The 19,088-nt window shown below is 43.9% G+C and overlaps 1 protein-coding gene and 1 long non-coding RNA gene across 7 annotated transcripts in view; one reads left to right on the forward strand and one right to left on the reverse strand.

Annotated features, from left to right (window-relative positions):
• lmln (leishmanolysin-like (metallopeptidase M8 family)) overlaps positions 1 to 19,088 on the forward strand; it is a 216,887-nt gene that overhangs the window by 67,138 nt on the left and 130,661 nt on the right. For 5 of the 6 annotated variants that reach the window (XM_077536284.1, XM_077536288.1, XM_077536286.1 and 2 more), the window contains exons 8-9: positions 12,816 to 12,910; positions 18,071 to 18,188. In XM_077536284.1, coding sequence (XP_077392410.1) covers positions 12,816 to 12,910; positions 18,071 to 18,188 — 213 coding nt within the window. The remainder of the gene's footprint in view (positions 1 to 12,815; positions 12,911 to 18,070; positions 18,189 to 19,088) is intronic. The other variant, XM_077536285.1, reaches the window with a different exon arrangement.
• Positions 16,800 to 17,509, reverse strand: LOC144030933 (uncharacterized). The gene is made up of 2 exons (XR_013287393.1): positions 17,117 to 17,509; positions 16,800 to 17,044 (listed from the first exon to the last, which is right to left on the reverse strand). It is a non-coding gene; the product is annotated as an uncharacterized LOC144030933 (long non-coding RNA).

Genomic DNA, 19,088 nt, shown 5'->3' on the forward strand with positions numbered 1-19,088 from the left:
TAACACTAAAGTGTACTGTTTGCTTAATACTCATATTGCTACACGGCCAGCTGCCAAACTACAGCTAGTATAGTTGACTCCTGCTTTCTAGCCACTCGCGTGTGAAGAGGGACACATCGCAGCCCCCCTCTCCCCCCGTGAGCCTACTGTCTGCCTTCTTCAACATCGCATTCAAAGCACTTTATAATTTAAATAATCAAGTTACCGTGATTTGAAACTAATCGAGGGATTTAAATTACTACTGTACCGTCCTAATCTATGATTCTTACTGGATTTAAGACAATTTAACATCACGTACGTGTCTTCGCCACTCTTAAACGTTACATTATAATATTTTTCCTACTCCTGTTTCACCAAGTGTTAACACTGAGTTTAGGGTTAATATTTTTGTACGTTTTGCACTTTTTAATCTTCATTAATTCCGTCGTGTTTAATGAATTAACACCGTCTTACAGGAAGTAGTAGTTTTCTCTTTCCCCTCGACGCGAGTCCTTAGTATCGCGATATAAACCCGTGGGAATTAAAACGTTTCCGTGGTTTCCGCTCCTTGATTTATTTAAATTATAATTATTAGTGTCTTCTTGATAATTCGGCGTCACTGCCGCGCATAACAACACGCGCGATTATCCGTAAGGAGTGAATTTAACGTGTTTGACAGATTGACAGCTGGCGACACACGCACGCGCAATTTCCGGTGACGTGCCACTCATTGACAAAGTTTACGTTAGCGGCGTCTTGCTAACAACTTTGCGTGCCAAGTGCTACGATTTTAAAACTTGTGCAAGGTATTTAAACACTCGTTTTAAGACACATTCTGTGTCACTTACGAGCGACGGAGTTGTTTTGTCTATGCGGTAAAGTCATAAAACTTTATTGATCGAACAAAAGTACGACTCTATACTACACACAGGAGCCTCGTTGCGTTTTAAACGCCGACGGCGTCCTCCTGTGGCTATTCACGGTACCGCAGTCGAGGAACTTTTGCTAACAAAATTAAAACGCTTGATAACTTTAATTATTGACTTACCAAAGAGTTTGTTGAAATAATTAACCACCATTTTCAAGTACTTAATTTTGTTTTAATTAAAAGCAACACTCAACCAGTAGTGTATAGCTTTTCTCGTTGTAGTAAAAGTGTTTACCCAATTTTTAGGCACTTTTGGAAACCTCTATTGAATTAAATGTAATTTTAATTTAATGTGACTGTCCTTAGTAGACTTTTGTTTCCTAAAACCTGTAACCTCAAATGTATGCTGTGGTTAATAGTAATTTCGCAGACTAAATTGCTTAACACAATACTTTGTTGAGGGTCCTCAATTATTTAATGCATTGCCATTTAAAATAATTGGTAACATATTTGGATACCATCCTTTAATCTGTGCCTTAATAATTTTGGTAAAACATTTTGAATCAAGTAATTGAGCCTAAAAAGCTAATCTTTAAGCATTTTCAGCATTGTCTAATTGGCTAACAATTAGTCCTTCCAAATTGAGTGAAGTGAGCTTACACATATCTTTGATATCATAACGCTACTTTTAACCATGGATGCTTTGCAAAATGCCCTTGCGACCGTGACTAACAATCTCATTCCAGGCTATGCCGACGCGACAGCCAGCGCTAGCGCAGAGATTCTTGACACCAACATTGCGCAACTCGTTTGCGACGCTCAACAAGGGTCGTTAACCCACGAAGATATGGCACAAATCCTCAGCCGACTAATGGTGAATTTAGTGGCTAGGTGGAAATTGAGTGACCATGAACTCGAACAAGTGAAAAGCGTTCTGACAGCAGAACAGCAAATTCACGCCCAAGTTAGCAGCAAGCTAACAGAGTTGGAAGCATGGTTGCATGAATCTGACCGCGTGAACTTGGGAAACCAAGTTACAAAATTGACACAGGAACTTAAAGTGAGTACACAAACTGCCCGCACGCATGAACAAAATTGGCATAATGCCACATCTGAAATTCGTGAGCTAAAAGAATGCATTGCAGAACTATCAAATCAGCACACTGAAGCCCATTGGATTGATCTCCAAACTGATCGTGAATTTGATAAGTACTTGCTAGCTCTCGCGAATGATGAAATTGCGGAATTAACTCAAAAGATTAGACTTTTGAAAAATGAACGCATTGAAGGAAAAAGGCAGACGTTTCGCTTGAAATCTCAGTTGATGGCAATGGAAGAAAAACTCCGGCGATTGCAGCATCCATCCTTCAACACTGGCCGGGATGACGAGTCATCCCAGGCTGAATCGAAATTGCAGCAAGTCCCACAAGGTAACAACAGGTGTCCATTGACACCGTCCCAAACCACTGCTTTGGAGGTCCCCGTTCAGGACCTGTCTCAGGTGAACTCTCCTTTGCATTTTGATCCACTTGTGGTGCACGCACCTGTTCCTTTTTCAGACGCTGCCACGTTGTCTGATGTGCTGCAGACTTCCTCTGCAAATCTTGGACCTGTTTCTCAGCCACCTGTGCCACTTCCGGTTCCCACTCGCTCCATGGCAAGCACTTCTCCAATTGCCGCTCAACACACACGGGGGCCCCCTCCCTCTGCAGTGTCACTGAGAGGAGCAAGCTCACCTGTCTCTGTGCTTCCACCAAGAAGCACACTTCTTGTTTCGGCACCCCCGCTAGGCGCCACGCCTTCTTGTGCGTCTCCAGTTGCTGCCAACCTTACTTCTCCTGCTCAACAAGCAGATGCTTCTTCACCTCATCATGTGGCGCAACCAGGCATGTCTACAAAAGAGTTAGACACGATTGCCAAGCACATTCAGAAATTTCAGCCAAAACAAGATTGCTCTGATAACACTTCTGTGTACCTCAAAGACCTTGATTTTCATTTGAGGAGATTCCCACAGGCAACAACGGAAGACAAGATTTACCTCATGAAATTGACGTCCACTCGAGAAGTAAGTGATTGGATCGACCGCCAGCCGATCCACATCTTGAATGATTATCGAGCACTGTGTCACGCATTGTCTCGTGAATTTGATGGCCCAGTATCAGCAATGAGCTTTCTTGCTGCCTGGTCAGTAAAACAAGGCCGAAAGGAATCACCCAGCCTGTATTATAGTCGCCTGCGCAAGGCATACTTTGGGCATCGTAACGAACCCAACATGGAAGAACAGGTAGAATTCAAAACACTATTTTTGAACAACCTCCACCCAAACACAAGCCGCCTCTTGGGTGTGACAACTTGTCCTCGCACGCTAAGTAGTCTAGAGCTACGTGAACTTGCATCCAAGGCCTTTGTGTTTTTACGCGAAAACGCTGCTAAATCAGTGGAATCCTCTGTTTACCATGTTGCAGGTGATTCAGACGAAGTCGAACGACAGTCCGAATCACAGCAAAGCGACGATGACATCGCCGCTTCCCCATCAAATCCTGCACAACGGCCTCAAAATGGTTCTCATCAGCAGCACCAGTACGGCCGCAGTGCACCTGCGCGGTTGAGTCATAGCTCCAGCCGTGGTTGTGAACGGGAGAAACCCTTTGCGAAAACAAAACCTCGCAAAAAGAAACCTCCCCGCACAAATAGTCCTCAGGAGCCCCCATCCACGTCAGGTGACTCCTCAATTGACAGCAGCATCTGGACAAAAGTTCTTGAAGGGCTGCGCAAATTGTCCAACGACAGTCAGCCGACAGCCATCAATGAGCCAGAGGTGTCGGACAACACCGTTCTTTCAGTCCAACTGGATCCAGCACCTTCTTTGCCTTCTGCCAGTGCACCTGTTACCGAGTCGAATCAACCATTCAAACAGCTCTTAGGTAACCTCAAGATTAAAGGTGCATCGCGTAAGTTCTATTTGAGGACGACACTTGAACAAACATTAGACTATGACGCTTTGGTTGATCCTGGCGCTGACATTACAGTAATGTCCAACACGCTCTTCAACCAACTTCAAGCCATGCTGAAGAACAGTGGCCGGATGCTCCGCCTCAACCACTGCTCATTGGAGATCGGTGCGTTTGCACTGACTAACACCCATCTGGACTCCATGGCAACGTTACACTGGACGATTGGACCACACAAATTGGTCCACCCTGTGTACGTGTCTGCTGTGGAATCAGTCCCGCTCCTCATTGGTCAAGATCTGCTGGGCCGCTTCAAGCCCCTGATAGATTACGACCGACGTAAAATCTGGTCACAGGTGCGGCAGCCTCTGCCTGCAGCATCGCTGACCAAATCTGCCAATTGTTATGCGGTAAGCCTAACAGAGCCTTCTTGTGAACCTGTTCTGAGTGTACAAAACTCACACCAGGACTCTCACCCAGCTCAAGGGGGGACCATGCCTGTTGTCCCCGAGATGCCCTCAAGAGGTCACCTTCGCAACACCAGCTCTCCCCTCGGCCAAGTTGAACGTCCCACTCAGGGTGTGCATCTCTGCCACCTTACGGAACGCGACTTGGATTGCACCTCTGAGCCACGCATGACACAAATTGAGGCCGTTGTCCTCACTTTTGAAGCAAACCATTCAGCTTCACCGCGGACTTTGAACTTGAAATCGCACTTGAAATTGTCATCGAACAACCCAAACAACACAGTGGTTGTTCTTTGCAATCTGCTTGGCGCATTGTGCCTATTTCTGAGCAATTTGTTACCCACCCTGCCCACCCTTGCAATGCAGATGGTGTGCACCACTGCCCTGCCATTCACTGCCCCCGCTTTCGCGCCTGCAGTACTTCTTTTGGGCCACACGTTGTCAGCCTTTGTGCTCAACAACACTTATCTGATTTCAATGAACTTGCAGTCCATTGATCTTCTCTTGCTTTTGCTCATTTTGTGGCTCACCGCCACCGCGTGCCTCCCTCGTTCGCCTGTCGACGGCTCACCTATTCATGCCAAGACATTCGCTTTTGGTGGTCACCTTTTGCTTCCTGTCATGGGCTTTCTTCTTGCTCCTCCGTGGACCGCACATCTCTGCCGTTCGTGGCTCCACGTAGCCGAAGGGGGGGTCATGACATCATACGCCCATGACATGACACATAGCTGTCAAAGGGAGGTCATCACAACAGGACTGGACCAGCCAATCAGGTCCAACCTCCATGACCTCACTTCCTTGGTTACAATTGAGGGACGAACCTCGCCCATCTTTGTTGACCATCATCAGCAGGTACAAGATACACTTGTGATTCTTCCTGTGGTTCATCCTCAAGATGACTTGGAGCTTTTAGCTCCCACCCATCAGGCACCTATGGGTGCATTTGCCTTTCCAACTGATGCAGGACCCAAACGGTCCCTTCCCAAACAGTGGTTTCAGACACCCTGGCGCCTAATGGCTAACACATTTTTGCTGCTGTTGTGTATGAATGCGCTAACGACATATTTAAAGTGGCTAGGGCCAAACCTAACCGCCATAACGCCATTGAATAGCCAATTAAATTTGTGCTTCACCCATTCGCACACCTGCACTCATACGTATGACACCATGTGCATAAACAAACTTCCTAGAAAGTGTACAGTGACTCAAATGATCTTCAGCAGACTCCCCAAACGACTAAAGCGATTGGTAAGAAATGTGCTTTTAGCTACTGCTTTTATTAGCTTCTTATTTAAAATAAGAACCTTAACTGTTAACGCTGTTAGTCCAAACACCGTTATCTTTAAAATGGCAAAACACGCGAGTCACGACCAAGATTCCTTTTGCCTAACAACGCGTAGCAAACAAATTACCAATCTACCGTCTCCCGACAAAACAACCAAAAGGACTACGCTAGTCCTCAATCGGCCTAGCATCACGCTAAGCTGAACCAAACTAACCACGAGACAGTTTGTTTCTTCTCGGTGTCCCAACCAGAGCACGCTCACACGCAAGGTGTGACCGCGCTGAGACTTGACATGCTGCACTAATCTGTTTGATACATCAACAGCTCAGTTGTGAGAACGTCTTCTCGGCCTGCATGCTCCCTTAATACAGCTTTCTTTTGCCCTAGGAAGATCCAAAGTCATAGTAAGAACCGAAAGTGCCCCCTTTCAGTCACATTGACATGACATTCCTACACAGGCCTTTAGACAACTATTGGACTTCTATTTTTCACTCTCGTGTTCTTCTCCTGTTGCGTCTGTTACTTTCCCCTTCCACTCTATACACGACACGTTGTGTAGACCTAGAGGGAAAGATAACATCATAGCCAACTGCCGAGTCTAGCTTTAGCAAAGGGAGGGGAGGGGTGGGTTTGCACCAACTTTGTACTCTGGTAACTGCATTGTTGTGCTTCACCTGTCCACCTGCCGATGCCACGTCTAGAAGTGCCGACCGAAACGTTCTGTCGAAGAACGTTTCCATCGCCAAAGGGAGGATCTGTAACGATTATCGGCCGGTTGTAACTTTTTGCAACCTCAGTTCCAAAGGAATTGAGCTCCTGTGGCCTGAACATGCCACTGTGGGGGGTGGGGAGCACAAGAACATCCCCCACAAACAGACAAATGCTCTGATTGACACGCGCACGCGCACACACACACAAATCAGGACTGTAAAAGCCTTCTTAGAAACTTGACTTTCTTATTTTGCAACAGAACAATGAATTATGAAATGTTATGTTTGCCATTTGTGAAATGTTGACTCCATGAAATGTCATGAAAATGTTCCATTGCAGTGGCAGATTCTCCACTAAACTTTCATGTGTATGCACGTTTTAACAGTGTAAGCTAGGTAACATTTCATTTGAGGTATTCAATTGTACGTGTTGCATTGATTGAATTCTGACCTTAGAATTTCAACAAACATGGGATCCAGATTCAATCTGATTAGTCTCTACCAAAACCTTCTCTAAGCTGGTAACTTTCCACTGTGGTCTCACCGGCCCCCCTGGTGTGGAGGCCGCCGCCTTCCCAATTTAAAAGCACACTCCCTGCGTGCTGCTCTCTCTCTTCCGCCTCTTTTCCGCTGCTTTGGCTCCCGCTTCTTCGCTGCTCCTTGGCTCCTTCCTGGTCTCCATCGGCGCGGCTGCCAGACAAAGGGCTAGCCCAGCTAGCTTAACCTCCAGCACACGGCAACGCACAGAAGCCATCGCGTGTAGCGACAGGCGCAGCGAAACACGCTGCTTTTGGTCCCTGCACAAGGCTCAAACGGATGGTGCCTTTCCAGGCACACTAGGCCTCAAACCAAAAAGGGCCCGTCCCAGCCAGCAGGTTGACCCCGTGACGCTCAGTTGGCCAGCCGGACGACCTGTCTCTCCCTCTCCTGAACTGAACCTTCTTCATCCCTTCTTCAAACGAGCTTGGCGAGTCTCCATCCAGGGTCCTGCTTCTCAGACCAACCCCATCTGTAAGTGCAACTTTGCAGGCCTTTGCCCTAGTACAAATTGGTGCAAACTAGGTTGATTGTGGGTCCCATGTTGGTTTGATTTAAGAAGTCTATCACCTTGGTTAAGACCGTTTCTCTTTTCTTCTTTTCTTCTCCTTTGATTATTTTTTTTATTATTTTAGTTCTCGTTTCGTTTCCTATCATAGTAGTTAGTTTTGCTTCTTGAAATTCTAAGTAGATTATCCCACCTAGGTTAGAGAATAAACGTGCACAAAACTCAACCCCTGGTTTACTGTGTGTGTGTTTCATCAATTTATAGTGACCTCTAAGCTGAACAAAGAACTCACAAAATTGTAGTAAGGGCACAACCTTCATTTTAATGACTGATTCAACGAGGTTCTCATCTGTTATCCTGATAAAATTATCAAAAAGAGATGTGGTGCTCCGCAGGCAAGCTCAACTTAATTTAAATATTAAGTTTGAGTCTCCTTCAATTAATGAGCCAATTGATTATTAATTTAATAATTAACAATTATTGATTTAATAATTAATTGGACCGATTTCCCTTACAGTTGTGATCTTTCCTTCTTTATTGTATACACACGTGTAAAGGCCGATGGGAACTGTCACTGGTTCTTTTATCCTGAATGCTCGCTATACTAATAATAACAACCAGGAGACTGCATATTTTCAGTTGAACTATTTAATGGATGCCACACAGCTATGGAGCCTTATCTGCTAAACACGGAACAAGGCTTGCCCCACTCAAATTGGTCGCTAATCTTATACTACCTCAGCCATCCACCCACATGGGGGCCGGCCTAGCCAAGCCAATGTATATACAGTGGTATGAAAAAGTATCTGAACCTTTTGGAATTTCTCACATTTCTGCATAAAATCACCATCAAACGTGATCTGATCTTTGTCAAAATCACACAGATGAAACAACAGTGTCTGCTTTAACTAAAACCACCCAAACATTTACAGGTTTTCATAATTTAATGAGGATAGAATGCAAACAATGACAGAAGGGGGAGGAATAAGTAACTGAACCCTCTGCCTAAGGATACTTAAAGAGCAATTGAAACCAATTTTTACCAAACAATTTAAGTCAGGTGTGTGCCCAATCACTGATGAGTGACTTAAAGCTGCCCTGCCCACTATAAAACACACACCTGGTCAGAATTGTCTTGATGAGAAGCATTGTCTGATGTGCACCATGACTCACTCAAAAGAGCTGTCGGAAGACCTGCAATCAAGAATTGTTGGTTTGTATAAAACTGGCAAAGGATACAAAACCATCTCTAAAAGTCTGGATGTTCATCAATCAACAGTCAGCGAAGTTGTGTACAAATGGAGAGAGTTTGGCACTGTTGCTTCCCTCCCAAGGAGTGGCCGCCCACCAAAGATGACGCCAAGAGTTCAGCGCAGACCACTCAGAGAGGTAAAAAAGAACCCTAGAGTGTCTGCTAAAGACTTACAGAAATCACTGGCACAGTCCAATATCGCTGTGCATGCATCAACTATATGTAAAACATTGGCCAAGAATGGTGTTCATGGGAGGACTCCACAGAGGAAGCCACTGCTGTCTAAAAAAAACATTGTTGCTTGTTTGATGTTCGCAAAAAGGCACTTGGACACTCCACAGAAGTTTTGGCAAAATATTTTGTGGACTGATGAAGCCAAAGTTGAATTGTTTGGGAGGAACACACAACGTCATGTGTGGAGGAAAAATGGAACAGCTCACCAACATCAACACCTCATCCCCACCGTGAAGCATGGTGGAGGGTGCATCATGGTTTGGGGCTGTTTTGCTTCCTCAGGGCCTGGACAACTTGCAATCATTCATGGAAAAATGAATTCAAAAGTTTATCAGGATGTTTTGCAGGAAAACCTGAGGCCGTCTGTCAGACAGTTGAAGCTAAAAAGAGGATGGATGCTGCAGCAAGACAATGATCCAAAACACAGAAGCAAATCGACTTCAAAATGGTTTCAGAAGAACAAAATACACGTTCTGGAGTGGCCAAGTCAAAGTCCAGACTTGAACCCCATTGAGATGCTGTGGCATGACCTCAAGACAGCGATTCATGCCAGACATCCCAGGAATCTGACTGAACTACAGCAGTTTTGTAAAGAAGAATGGGCCAAGATCAGTCCTGATCGATGTGCCAGACTGATCTGCAGCTACAGGAAGCGTCCGGTTGAAGTTATTGCTGCCAAAGGGGGGCCACAAAATATTAAATGTGATGGTTCAGTTACTTATTCTTCCCCCCTTCTGTCATTGTTTGCATGCTATCCTTGTTAAAACATGAAAACCTGTAAATGTTTGGGTGGTTTTAGTTAAAGCAGACACTGTTGTTTCATCTGTGTGATTTTGACAAAGATCAGATCACGTTTGATGGTGATTTTAGGCAGAAATGTGAGAAATTCCAAAAGGTTCAGATACTTTTTCATGCCACTGTATGTGCCCTTAACTGGTTTCTGCTGGATAAATGTGTGCCAGAGTGCAGATAGATAGGAAGACGCTAAGCCAGGACAGGTCATAGCAACACAACAGCCAAGCTCGAGTCACCTATTTAATCATTAAAGGTGCATGATGCAACTTTAGACTCAAATTGAAGTGTTAAAATAACCATATTTTTCAGCCGCACATGTGTTAAGAATTGTATAATGGACAGGAGGCACTACTGTGGCACAATGACGGTTGCCCCTATTTTCCTAAAGTTAAATAATGTTGGCGCGGTCGGGCCGGAAACCTTTGCTCTGAGCACGACGTCATGCTCATGATCCTGGCCGTGCACATCGCTGGCGTCCATTCCGCGTTTCGCCAGAGGGGTCGCAAATGTGCAAAAATTCTGCATCATAGGCCTTTAAGAGCCCTAATGTAACAATCCCACTGTTTGAGTGGCCTTAAGGATCACTTAACTAAACTTGAGCTTTTGACAAAAATTTAAATCTCCCCCTGCTGAACTAGCCTAATGGTCAGTTCATCCCACCCCGCATATCTATGCTAAAATCCTATATGTACGCGTGATCCCCAACAGAAGGCAATGTTGTTTATTTATTTAATTAATTACTTATTTATTTAATTTTTAAATACACAAAGCTGGAAAAAAAACTGCGCTCACACCAGTGGGGGGACACACATCTTCAGTTGACCCAAACTACCTCAAACTATTGTGACCAATTCCATGTCACCTTGACGTGCGGTGCCAACGAGATAAACAAAAATTAATAAATAAATAAAGTTTAAAAAAAAACTCAATACAACATAGTCGTGATTTTACAGTCAACCACACTCACCATCATCAAGAGATGCTGATGATGCCGCCGCCTTGCTTCCAAATGTTTGTTTGTGTTGGTGAGAAGGGCGACAGAAAAGCATGCTTGGTACGGGTTTGGAACGTAAAAGTGGGTAAGAGCAGATGCCGGTACAACTGTTTACATGCATGCGGAAGGAAAAAGTAGTTCATATGCACAAAATTATAAAAAAAAAAATAGAGATGAAGAAGATAAAATAAATTAATTGCAAATACCGATACTTTAGCTTGGGATCGATACGCTGGGTCGAAATATCGATATTTTGGTATCGATCCGCCCATCCCTAATTTCAATCTGGCTAGTTGCCTGGACATGCTATACACTGTGTCAAACTCCATCAAAAATGGTCCAATTACATTGCCGAAAACTCAAACACACTTCGGGACTGGTGAAAAAGTTGATATTATGAAGTAGGGTTGGGCGGTATTAAGATTTTTACCCCGTTTCACCGTCTCCTCATTACATTTCATTACATTACCGTATGTAATATCGTCACATTTTTCCTCTTTAGTTTTCTGGGGGTTACATTTTGTGTTGATTTGGGTGCTCCATGGTTGCAATGGCAATGATCCCCCCCCGTTTTCTAAGCTTTACTTTACCACGCTAACAATACAAAACCCCCCAAAAATATATATTAGTGACAGTCACTATTACTATTAAGGCTGAGCCATGTGGCCCGGGAAACAGGACGTGTGAAAGCAACCCGTTGCGGCATATCGAACGAACAGTGAGGAGACGAAAAAGAAAAACAAAAACAAAAACAAACAGCAGTTGGTAGAGTTGTATTATGAAACATGGTGTTTTTATTTTCTGATCTGTCGCTGAGTCTGACACACTATTTTTATTTTTTACAATGCACAGTTCAACGAGTTTGCGCGCACTGTTTAGGCCTACCCATGTTTTATGGAAAAATGTTTGGATGCTGGATGCTGGTTTTTATGAAGACTTAAGGGGGAAAAAAAAAAGAGGGGATTCGAGGCACCTGTGTGCAGTGATGGAAGCTCAGTAACAAGTCCGTCCATTGGCAAAAATTCCTGACTGAAGTCGCTGCAGCCTCGCACCTTTTTTGTGAGTCTTAATTGACTATATCTGACATAAACAGAAGTGCAAGATGAGCATGAAAAACAACAAACATGTACAACATTAACAACTTTTATTAACCTTTTTTTAATATACAAATAGTTGCCGAACAGATTGTATAACAAAAAATTAATAAACCTGGGTGTCGTGAGGTAAAGTGCGTTCTTCCAGCTATCAAAAAAAAAAAAAAGGAAAAATCATTTTTTTTTCACAATTTTTTTTTTAACTCACTCACACAAGCTTACTTCATGTCCCCAACCCAGTTGCGTACCCGTCGGCTGTCGGGTTCTGAGGTGGCCGGGCCACGCTGGCACCGGCAGAAGGGTGTCTCCGCGCCGGCCCCAGGCCGGGACCAAGGTTGAGTGGACGTGGGGAAGGGGGGGAGCGCAAACCGTGGATGAGTCATTTAGTACAGTAGTTGTGATAGTGTTAACACTTTTATTGAAGCAACATCTTGATAAAAACAAGTTTAAAGTACTTAAAAACAAGTTTTCCCCTTACAGACAAGCTCTTGGGAGATGCTTCCATTTTAGTGGGTGGAAACGACGACGTCATGACGCATTAACGTTCAGACAGAGCATGCGCGATGCCGCGCGCAGCATCTCCATTCCGAATGGTGTATATATGAGGCTTGTTCGGATTGAAGAAAGGAATATACCACCCCTGTGATTCCGAATGAAATTCCATTCGGGTTGAGCCTTTTCATTCCGGTCGAGGTGTTTATATGGACCATTTTCATTCCGTTTGGCCGTTTGGATTCAGTCTAATCGGAATACCATGTAAATCCGGCTATTGTTTTTATGCAGCAGCGAGCGACGCATGTACATCCAAATAGACACGAAGCCATATAATGTTACGCATTATGTGGTCACGTCAATTTCAACTATATTTCAAATTTTTATCCCCCAAGAAAATAAACCGGTATTATCATAGAAGGTATGATATGGAAAACTCCTAGGCTGTGGCCTCTGTCACACCATCCATCTCAAAGTTGTTTAGTGCCAGTAAAAATGATACAGACTCCCTCAGGCCATGACAAAGGTTTCATTAATCTAGCTGCAAGTCAATGTTTCATCAGCAGAAATGTGAATTGATGGTTACTTTAAGCAATAAGCATATTTACTCAATATTTAGGAACTCATACATGCCTTATCTTTCCATCAGGGGTTCTCTGCAGGTCTGTTTGCTTTCTACCGGGATGATGATGGAAAACCGTTGACTCCTCGTTTTTCCAGTGGCCTTCCTGCCTTTAATGAAAGGTGATTTCAGTTTGTTTTAAATCATTGAGGCAAATGTTTGTTCAAATTTTTATTTTTTACCATACCGTATTTTCCGCATTATAAGGCGCACCGCATTATAAGGCGCACCTTCAATGAATGACATATTTTAAAACTTTTTCCATATATAAGGCGCTACAGTAGAGGCTGGGGTTATGTTATGCATCCATTAGATGGGGCTGCGCTAAAGGGAATGTCAACAAAACAGTCAGATAGGTCAGTCAAACTTTATTAATAGATTACAAACCAACTTTCTGACAACTCCATTCACTCCCAAAATGAATAAACAGCTGTTTTGTTATTTTCACTGAGGTAAATTATTAGCATTAGCTAGTGATCCAAGATGGCAGGTTCATCTGCGCATGCGCGTCACTGATCGTGCAGGATCACCGATAGCATCTTGACTGCGAGACCTGTTGCTGCTCAATATTAATCTATATATAAGGCGCACTTGATTATAAGGCGCATGGTCAGCTTTTGAAAAAATTGAAGGCTCTTAGGTGCGCCTTATAGTGCGGAAAATACGGTACCTTAAAATAATTATGCATCTATCACATGAATGTCTCAAACATGTTTCAAGCGATACACTAGAAATATAAATTAAATCTGGATGCTGACAGACCTCGAAAGCAGTTCCAGACGTGAGAATATCCGAATACACAGTGTGAAGGAAAGTGATGAGGAGATCATCGATGGTGATCTATGTGGAGTGATTGTTCTTCGAACTTCGAATAGAAAGAGCCACATTGATGCCAAAGCCATCCGGGGCTGCCCCGCCAAGGTCTATTGTAGCTAAAGTGTCGAGCAACAAAATGAAAGAAGAGCTGCTGAAGTTGGCCTGGCAAAAACTCGGCTTTCAACTGGATAGGAAAAGAATGAACCCGATTGATCAAGATTACACGCCTGACGTGTTGAAAGGGCGCAGGGAATATATGTCAAGGTGAAGAAAGCACTTAAAGAAAACATCAGGTTCCAAACTCCATTCCTGGCCAAATTGAGAGTCTTCTATGCAGATGGAACGGTGTTGTATAATTCGACAGTGGAGTCCACAGAGGACATGACAATAAGAGAGGGCGGCAGGTGCAAATCATCAAATACCCGGATTCGGTTCTAGAGAGGATACAATGGTGCACCTGCCGCACTAGCAGAGGAGCAAGTACCCGCCAAAGAGACAGACGGCTGGATATAAGAAGAAGCTTCAGGTTTTCAGATGACAGGACAAGGAGAGACAGTAAAGGAGATAACAGGGATGATGGCCAAAACATTTCTGTTGGAATGAGGTAACCCAAACTGTCTTTTAATTTGAAAGAGGACTTATTATATTCCGCATTTTAGTGACATTGTAAAGGAAAAGATTCCAAGAGGAATGGAAAGGTCGGGTGCCCAGCCTCACGCAGAGACGTAATGGCGGAGCCACATTCGTGCATTTGCCTTCATACTTGTGCGCAGTACACATCATAATACACATCAGGTTCTGCTGCTGTTTCACTCCAAGTCAGGGTGGCTATGCTAAAATAGCTATGCTAAAATAGCAACCTACAATGTAAACTTATTAATACAATGGTGACTTAAAACCGCGTCGGGTGAACTCAGTTTACAAACTTCATGTTGTGACATCATGAAGGCGGAAACCCTCATCTGAGCAAATATGAGGGAGGTCCAGTTTAGGTGGTTGGAGAAAAATCATAAGAAAAAAAATCGCCAGTAGGTGGCGCTATCAGTAAGATGAAATATAAGTTCATAGATGAGTTAAGGGCTGGACTGTCATCAATTGTGTGAAATTTTGAGAAGATCGGATCATCTGGGTCAAGTTAAAGCAGCTTTTATTGCCACAAAAAATTACCAGACTTTGCGGCACTGTAGCGGCCACGCCCTTTGACGAAAAGTTACAATATTCGGTGTGGGGCATGATCAACATCATAAGGCTTTTCTGGCCACTTTTCAACTGGATCTATTCAACGAGCTTGGCACAGTAGCTGAAAACATAAAGTATGACATTTATTGTATATAACTGAATTTTATCATATAGATGTTTTCAGTCCGTGACTATTACGTTGCCTGAGAAGTTTGAGATTTTTTGGAGCTTGAACATGGGAGTTATTAAGCATTTGCTCTTTCTGGACAAATGAAATTTTAAAGGCGATATTTGATGCCCCTCCCCCGTCATATAGAATTCCAAAAAGATTTTTTGCCCAGTTGTTGTCTTAGGTCTTGAGATGATACATGCCAAGTTTGAAGTCAATCAGATGAAAACTGTTTGCAAAGGGGGAAAAAATACGACCACAGTGAATGTGCCAAAATGAGCCAAAATTGGACATTCAAAAATTCATAGCTCATTTCCTGTACATTTTAGCTACATGGTCCCAATTGACTTTTTGTGCATCCAGAGGTGCTACACGTGCCTGCCAATAGCTCGTAGCTCTAGGTCAAACGTGCCGGGATTAGTTTTTATTTTTCTACACTAGGGGGCGCTATAGAGTCACGTTGTTATGACAACATCAGAATATCAAATTTTTCGCCGGCCTGAAGAGTGTGCAAAGTTTGGTGAGTTTTCGTAAATCTTTAGATCCTCAAAAATGCAATTGTTCGCGCAGAATAAAGAATAACTAGAGCTGCGAGCAGCTATAAAGGGCCTTCGCAGCCCGGGCTACGTTGGGGTACTTGCACGTTAGGGTACTTGCACGTTGGGGTACTGACATATTGGAAGCAGAATTTGTTTGAAAATGGCATAATAAACCTTTACATGTGGAATATTTTTTTGCCAGTGTGTGTCTCAAGCTCAACGGGTTTTGGTGATTGTTAAGACCTGCAAAAATCAGCGTCCTTTTTTATTTTTAGGCAATGAGTTGCCCTGATTGGTATTTTTTGTAAAAGTATATATACACATCATCGCTCGTTGTACTCATTGCACAATGTTGCTTTTATTGTCCAAAGGGGCAATCAAAATGAAAAAGTACATACGTTTGGATCGGTCTGATGCCAGTGAACAATTTGAGTGGTGGAAACTAAAAGAATATTCATAAATTACTTAGTTATCACACAATGAGTTTACAATTTTTGTAAAAATACCGTAAGTGGGGTATTTTTTTTGTTATGCTTCAAGGGCTAGGTGGCGCTGCATATATAACAGAATATTGTCATAGAGATACCTTCAGGCCTCGACTATAAACATACATGTCAAGTTTGGGATTTTTTGGAGCATGTACCGGGCAGTTATTAAGCATATTCTTTTTCATTTCCAAACACAAAATGTGATGCCCCGCCCTCATCATATAGTATTTCGAAAAGTCAAGATTTTTGCCCCTGTCGTTGGCTCAGGTCTTGACATGGTCCAGTTCAAGTGTGAAGTCAGTCGGATGAAACGTGTAGTAGAAGTGGGCAAAAGTATGCCCCCTGTAAATGTGCTAAAATCGTAAAAAATGGGACATTCAAAAATTTGTAGCTCACTTCCTGTTCATTTTAGCAGATGGGTCCAACAGACTTTTTTTGTAGGTCCTAGGCTCCCTCATACACCTAAAAATTTCCCAAGATTTTTTTTTCCATCTTCGCAAGTGAGATTTCCGAGTTCAAGTTCGAGTTCCCGAACACATTTCCTAGTTTGAACTTGGGAAGGTCCAATTTGTGACCATCCTCGAATGCAGCATAAATACAAGCCAACTGACAAGACAACGAGAGACGCCTGGACAAAACACAAGTGGCTCGGGGAGATGATTGGATAACACTAGGGAACAGGTTGACCAGGACAGGTACAAACAAAACCTAATGAGCAAGACAGGACACAAAGCCAAAAAAGAACAAAAAACAAACCTAAGCATGATATTGTTACGGTTGGTGGTGCATGGACGCAATTGCATAGACACATGACAGGAAGAGAAATGTAAGGAACTTTATTGACCATAAACAAGTAAAAGACAGGACAGGACGTGAGAGGACTGGTCAACAAGACCTGACTGGACACGGGAAAGCAGGTTGCCATGATGGGACGGGACGTGAGAGGACTCTTCTTCATGACTGGACTGAATGAGGTAAGACTGGTCACCATGACTTGAACGGACGAGGAGTAGCGGGGTTGCCATGGCTGCATGAAATGTGAGAGGGCCGGTCGGCATGGCTGGACTGAACGAGAACGGACTGAACTTGAGCAACGTGGCAGAACGTGGGCAACTTGGCAGAACGTAGGTAACTCACAGTGACTTGAAGATGACATGGGTGACTAGACAGTGACAATGATGACGTGAAAAAAACGAGGGGGGACTGGATGAAGACGAGAAAGACTTGAGGGTGACGTTGGACGACTGGATGTGATGAAGATGAGGAAGACTTGAGAGTGACGTGGACAACAGGGCGTGACGAAGACGAGGGTGAACTTGACTGGAGACCAAAGATGCAGTTCTTCCAACAATAAACTTGATTTGACTTGACTTGAATTGACTTGACTTTACAGGCCGACAGCAACGACACCAACACGACAGCACAATACTCCAACACGGACTGAACAAACACCTGTTGTGTACTGAGAGGTTGGATCACATCGAGAAGCAGAAACTAAAAGAGCGGTACACAGAAACAGTGGGGCAATAATCCGGCAAACCACACACAATTCGCAGACTGCACCTACAGACAGTGAATCGTAAAAGACTAAAGAATGACATCACATAGGTCCAGACATCACCTAAAGGATTAAAGGTTGACATCACGAACTTCATGTTTTGTAAACAGACACTTGTTACATCAGTACCTAAACAGACACATACCAGGTCTTGAACTCAGGCGCATGCCACCCAGGCCATGAGAACACCACTGACTAAATACACCAACACCTGGGAAACACAATAGGCTGAGGGCACTGATTGGTCACACAAACTGGGAAAGGAAAACATACGCAGGTAGACGAGGTAAACCATGACGAGACAAGGCGAGAACTCAGGACAAAACACCACAATAACACCTAAAACTAAACAAAACCTAACCACATGGAACCAAAACATGACAGATATACACAAATCACAACCTTGTGTCCACACATAACATACCAAATTGCAAAAAACATTCAAGCAACAGGAAAGTACTATTTTCCTTAATGAATTGACTCAGGGAGGTCAAGAAATGATTTAAAATCTCTTTTGTGTGCTTCTGTACCAGCCAGGGTCTGTATCAGTGGAGTGAAGCAGTTATCAAGCGTGTCAGCAGGCTGTGGGACATCAGAGGAGGAGTGATGGTGAGACATGAAGTCCATCTCCTAGTGACACCTCGGGTTGTGGTAAGAAGTTATGAGTTGGGTATTCTTTAATTCTGTATTCCTCAAAAGGCTCATCGATTCAAAACTGAGATTCCAGTAAATTGTGCAGTGCTGCTAACGGAATGAAGTACATTCTCTCTTTAGTACTGTTAAGGATATGTGTGTGCGTGCGTGCGTGCGTGTGTGTGTGCGTGCGAATAAGGATCCCAGAGCAGCTAATCCGAGACAAACAACAATACTTTAATTTAACAAAGGGCGCATGGAAAAAGTTCCAAGGAAGTAACAACGTACAAAGTAGCAAAATAATAAAACTATACAGTATGAGTACCTAACAACCGAGAGTGCGCAGAAGGAACAAACCGCCGCGAGCGAGAGAACAAAGGAGGAAAACTACTATGCGTCTACAAATAACTAAAAAGAGCCGAAGAGTAACTAAGGACGCGCGCGTGGACAAAACCGCTGCGGACCGGAGAATGCGTCATAAAAACAAACCGTAGCAAGGCGAGGAACGAGTGGTGGCAGCAAGCAAGGGAGCAATGCAGAATAGCCCGACGTCTCCTGTCTGACACTCGGCTTTTAAACCCCTGCTGATTATAAAGTGACAGCAGGTGCGCCGTGGTAGACACCGCCCTTCTGGCACCATGGCAACTTCAACAGAAAAACTCAACAAGATAGTCAAAACATAACAGTATCCCCCCCCAAAAGGGACGCCCCCTGGCGGCCTACCTAGGCTTTGACGGATTGAGCGAGTGGAAGTCACGAATCAACGCGGGGTCAAGGATCCAGGAGCGGGGGACCCAGGAGCGCTCCTCAGGGCCATACCCCTCCCAGTCGACCAGGTACTGGAGTCCTCTACCCCTCCTTCTCGAGTCCAGCAGCGCTCTAACTGTGTACACGGGCTGATCGTTGACCAACCTTGGA

This window comes from Festucalex cinctus, chromosome 11, assembly GCF_051991245.1.
Source record: "Festucalex cinctus isolate MCC-2025b chromosome 11, RoL_Fcin_1.0, whole genome shotgun sequence".
Lineage (NCBI taxonomy): Eukaryota > Metazoa > Chordata > Actinopteri > Syngnathiformes > Syngnathidae > Festucalex > Festucalex cinctus.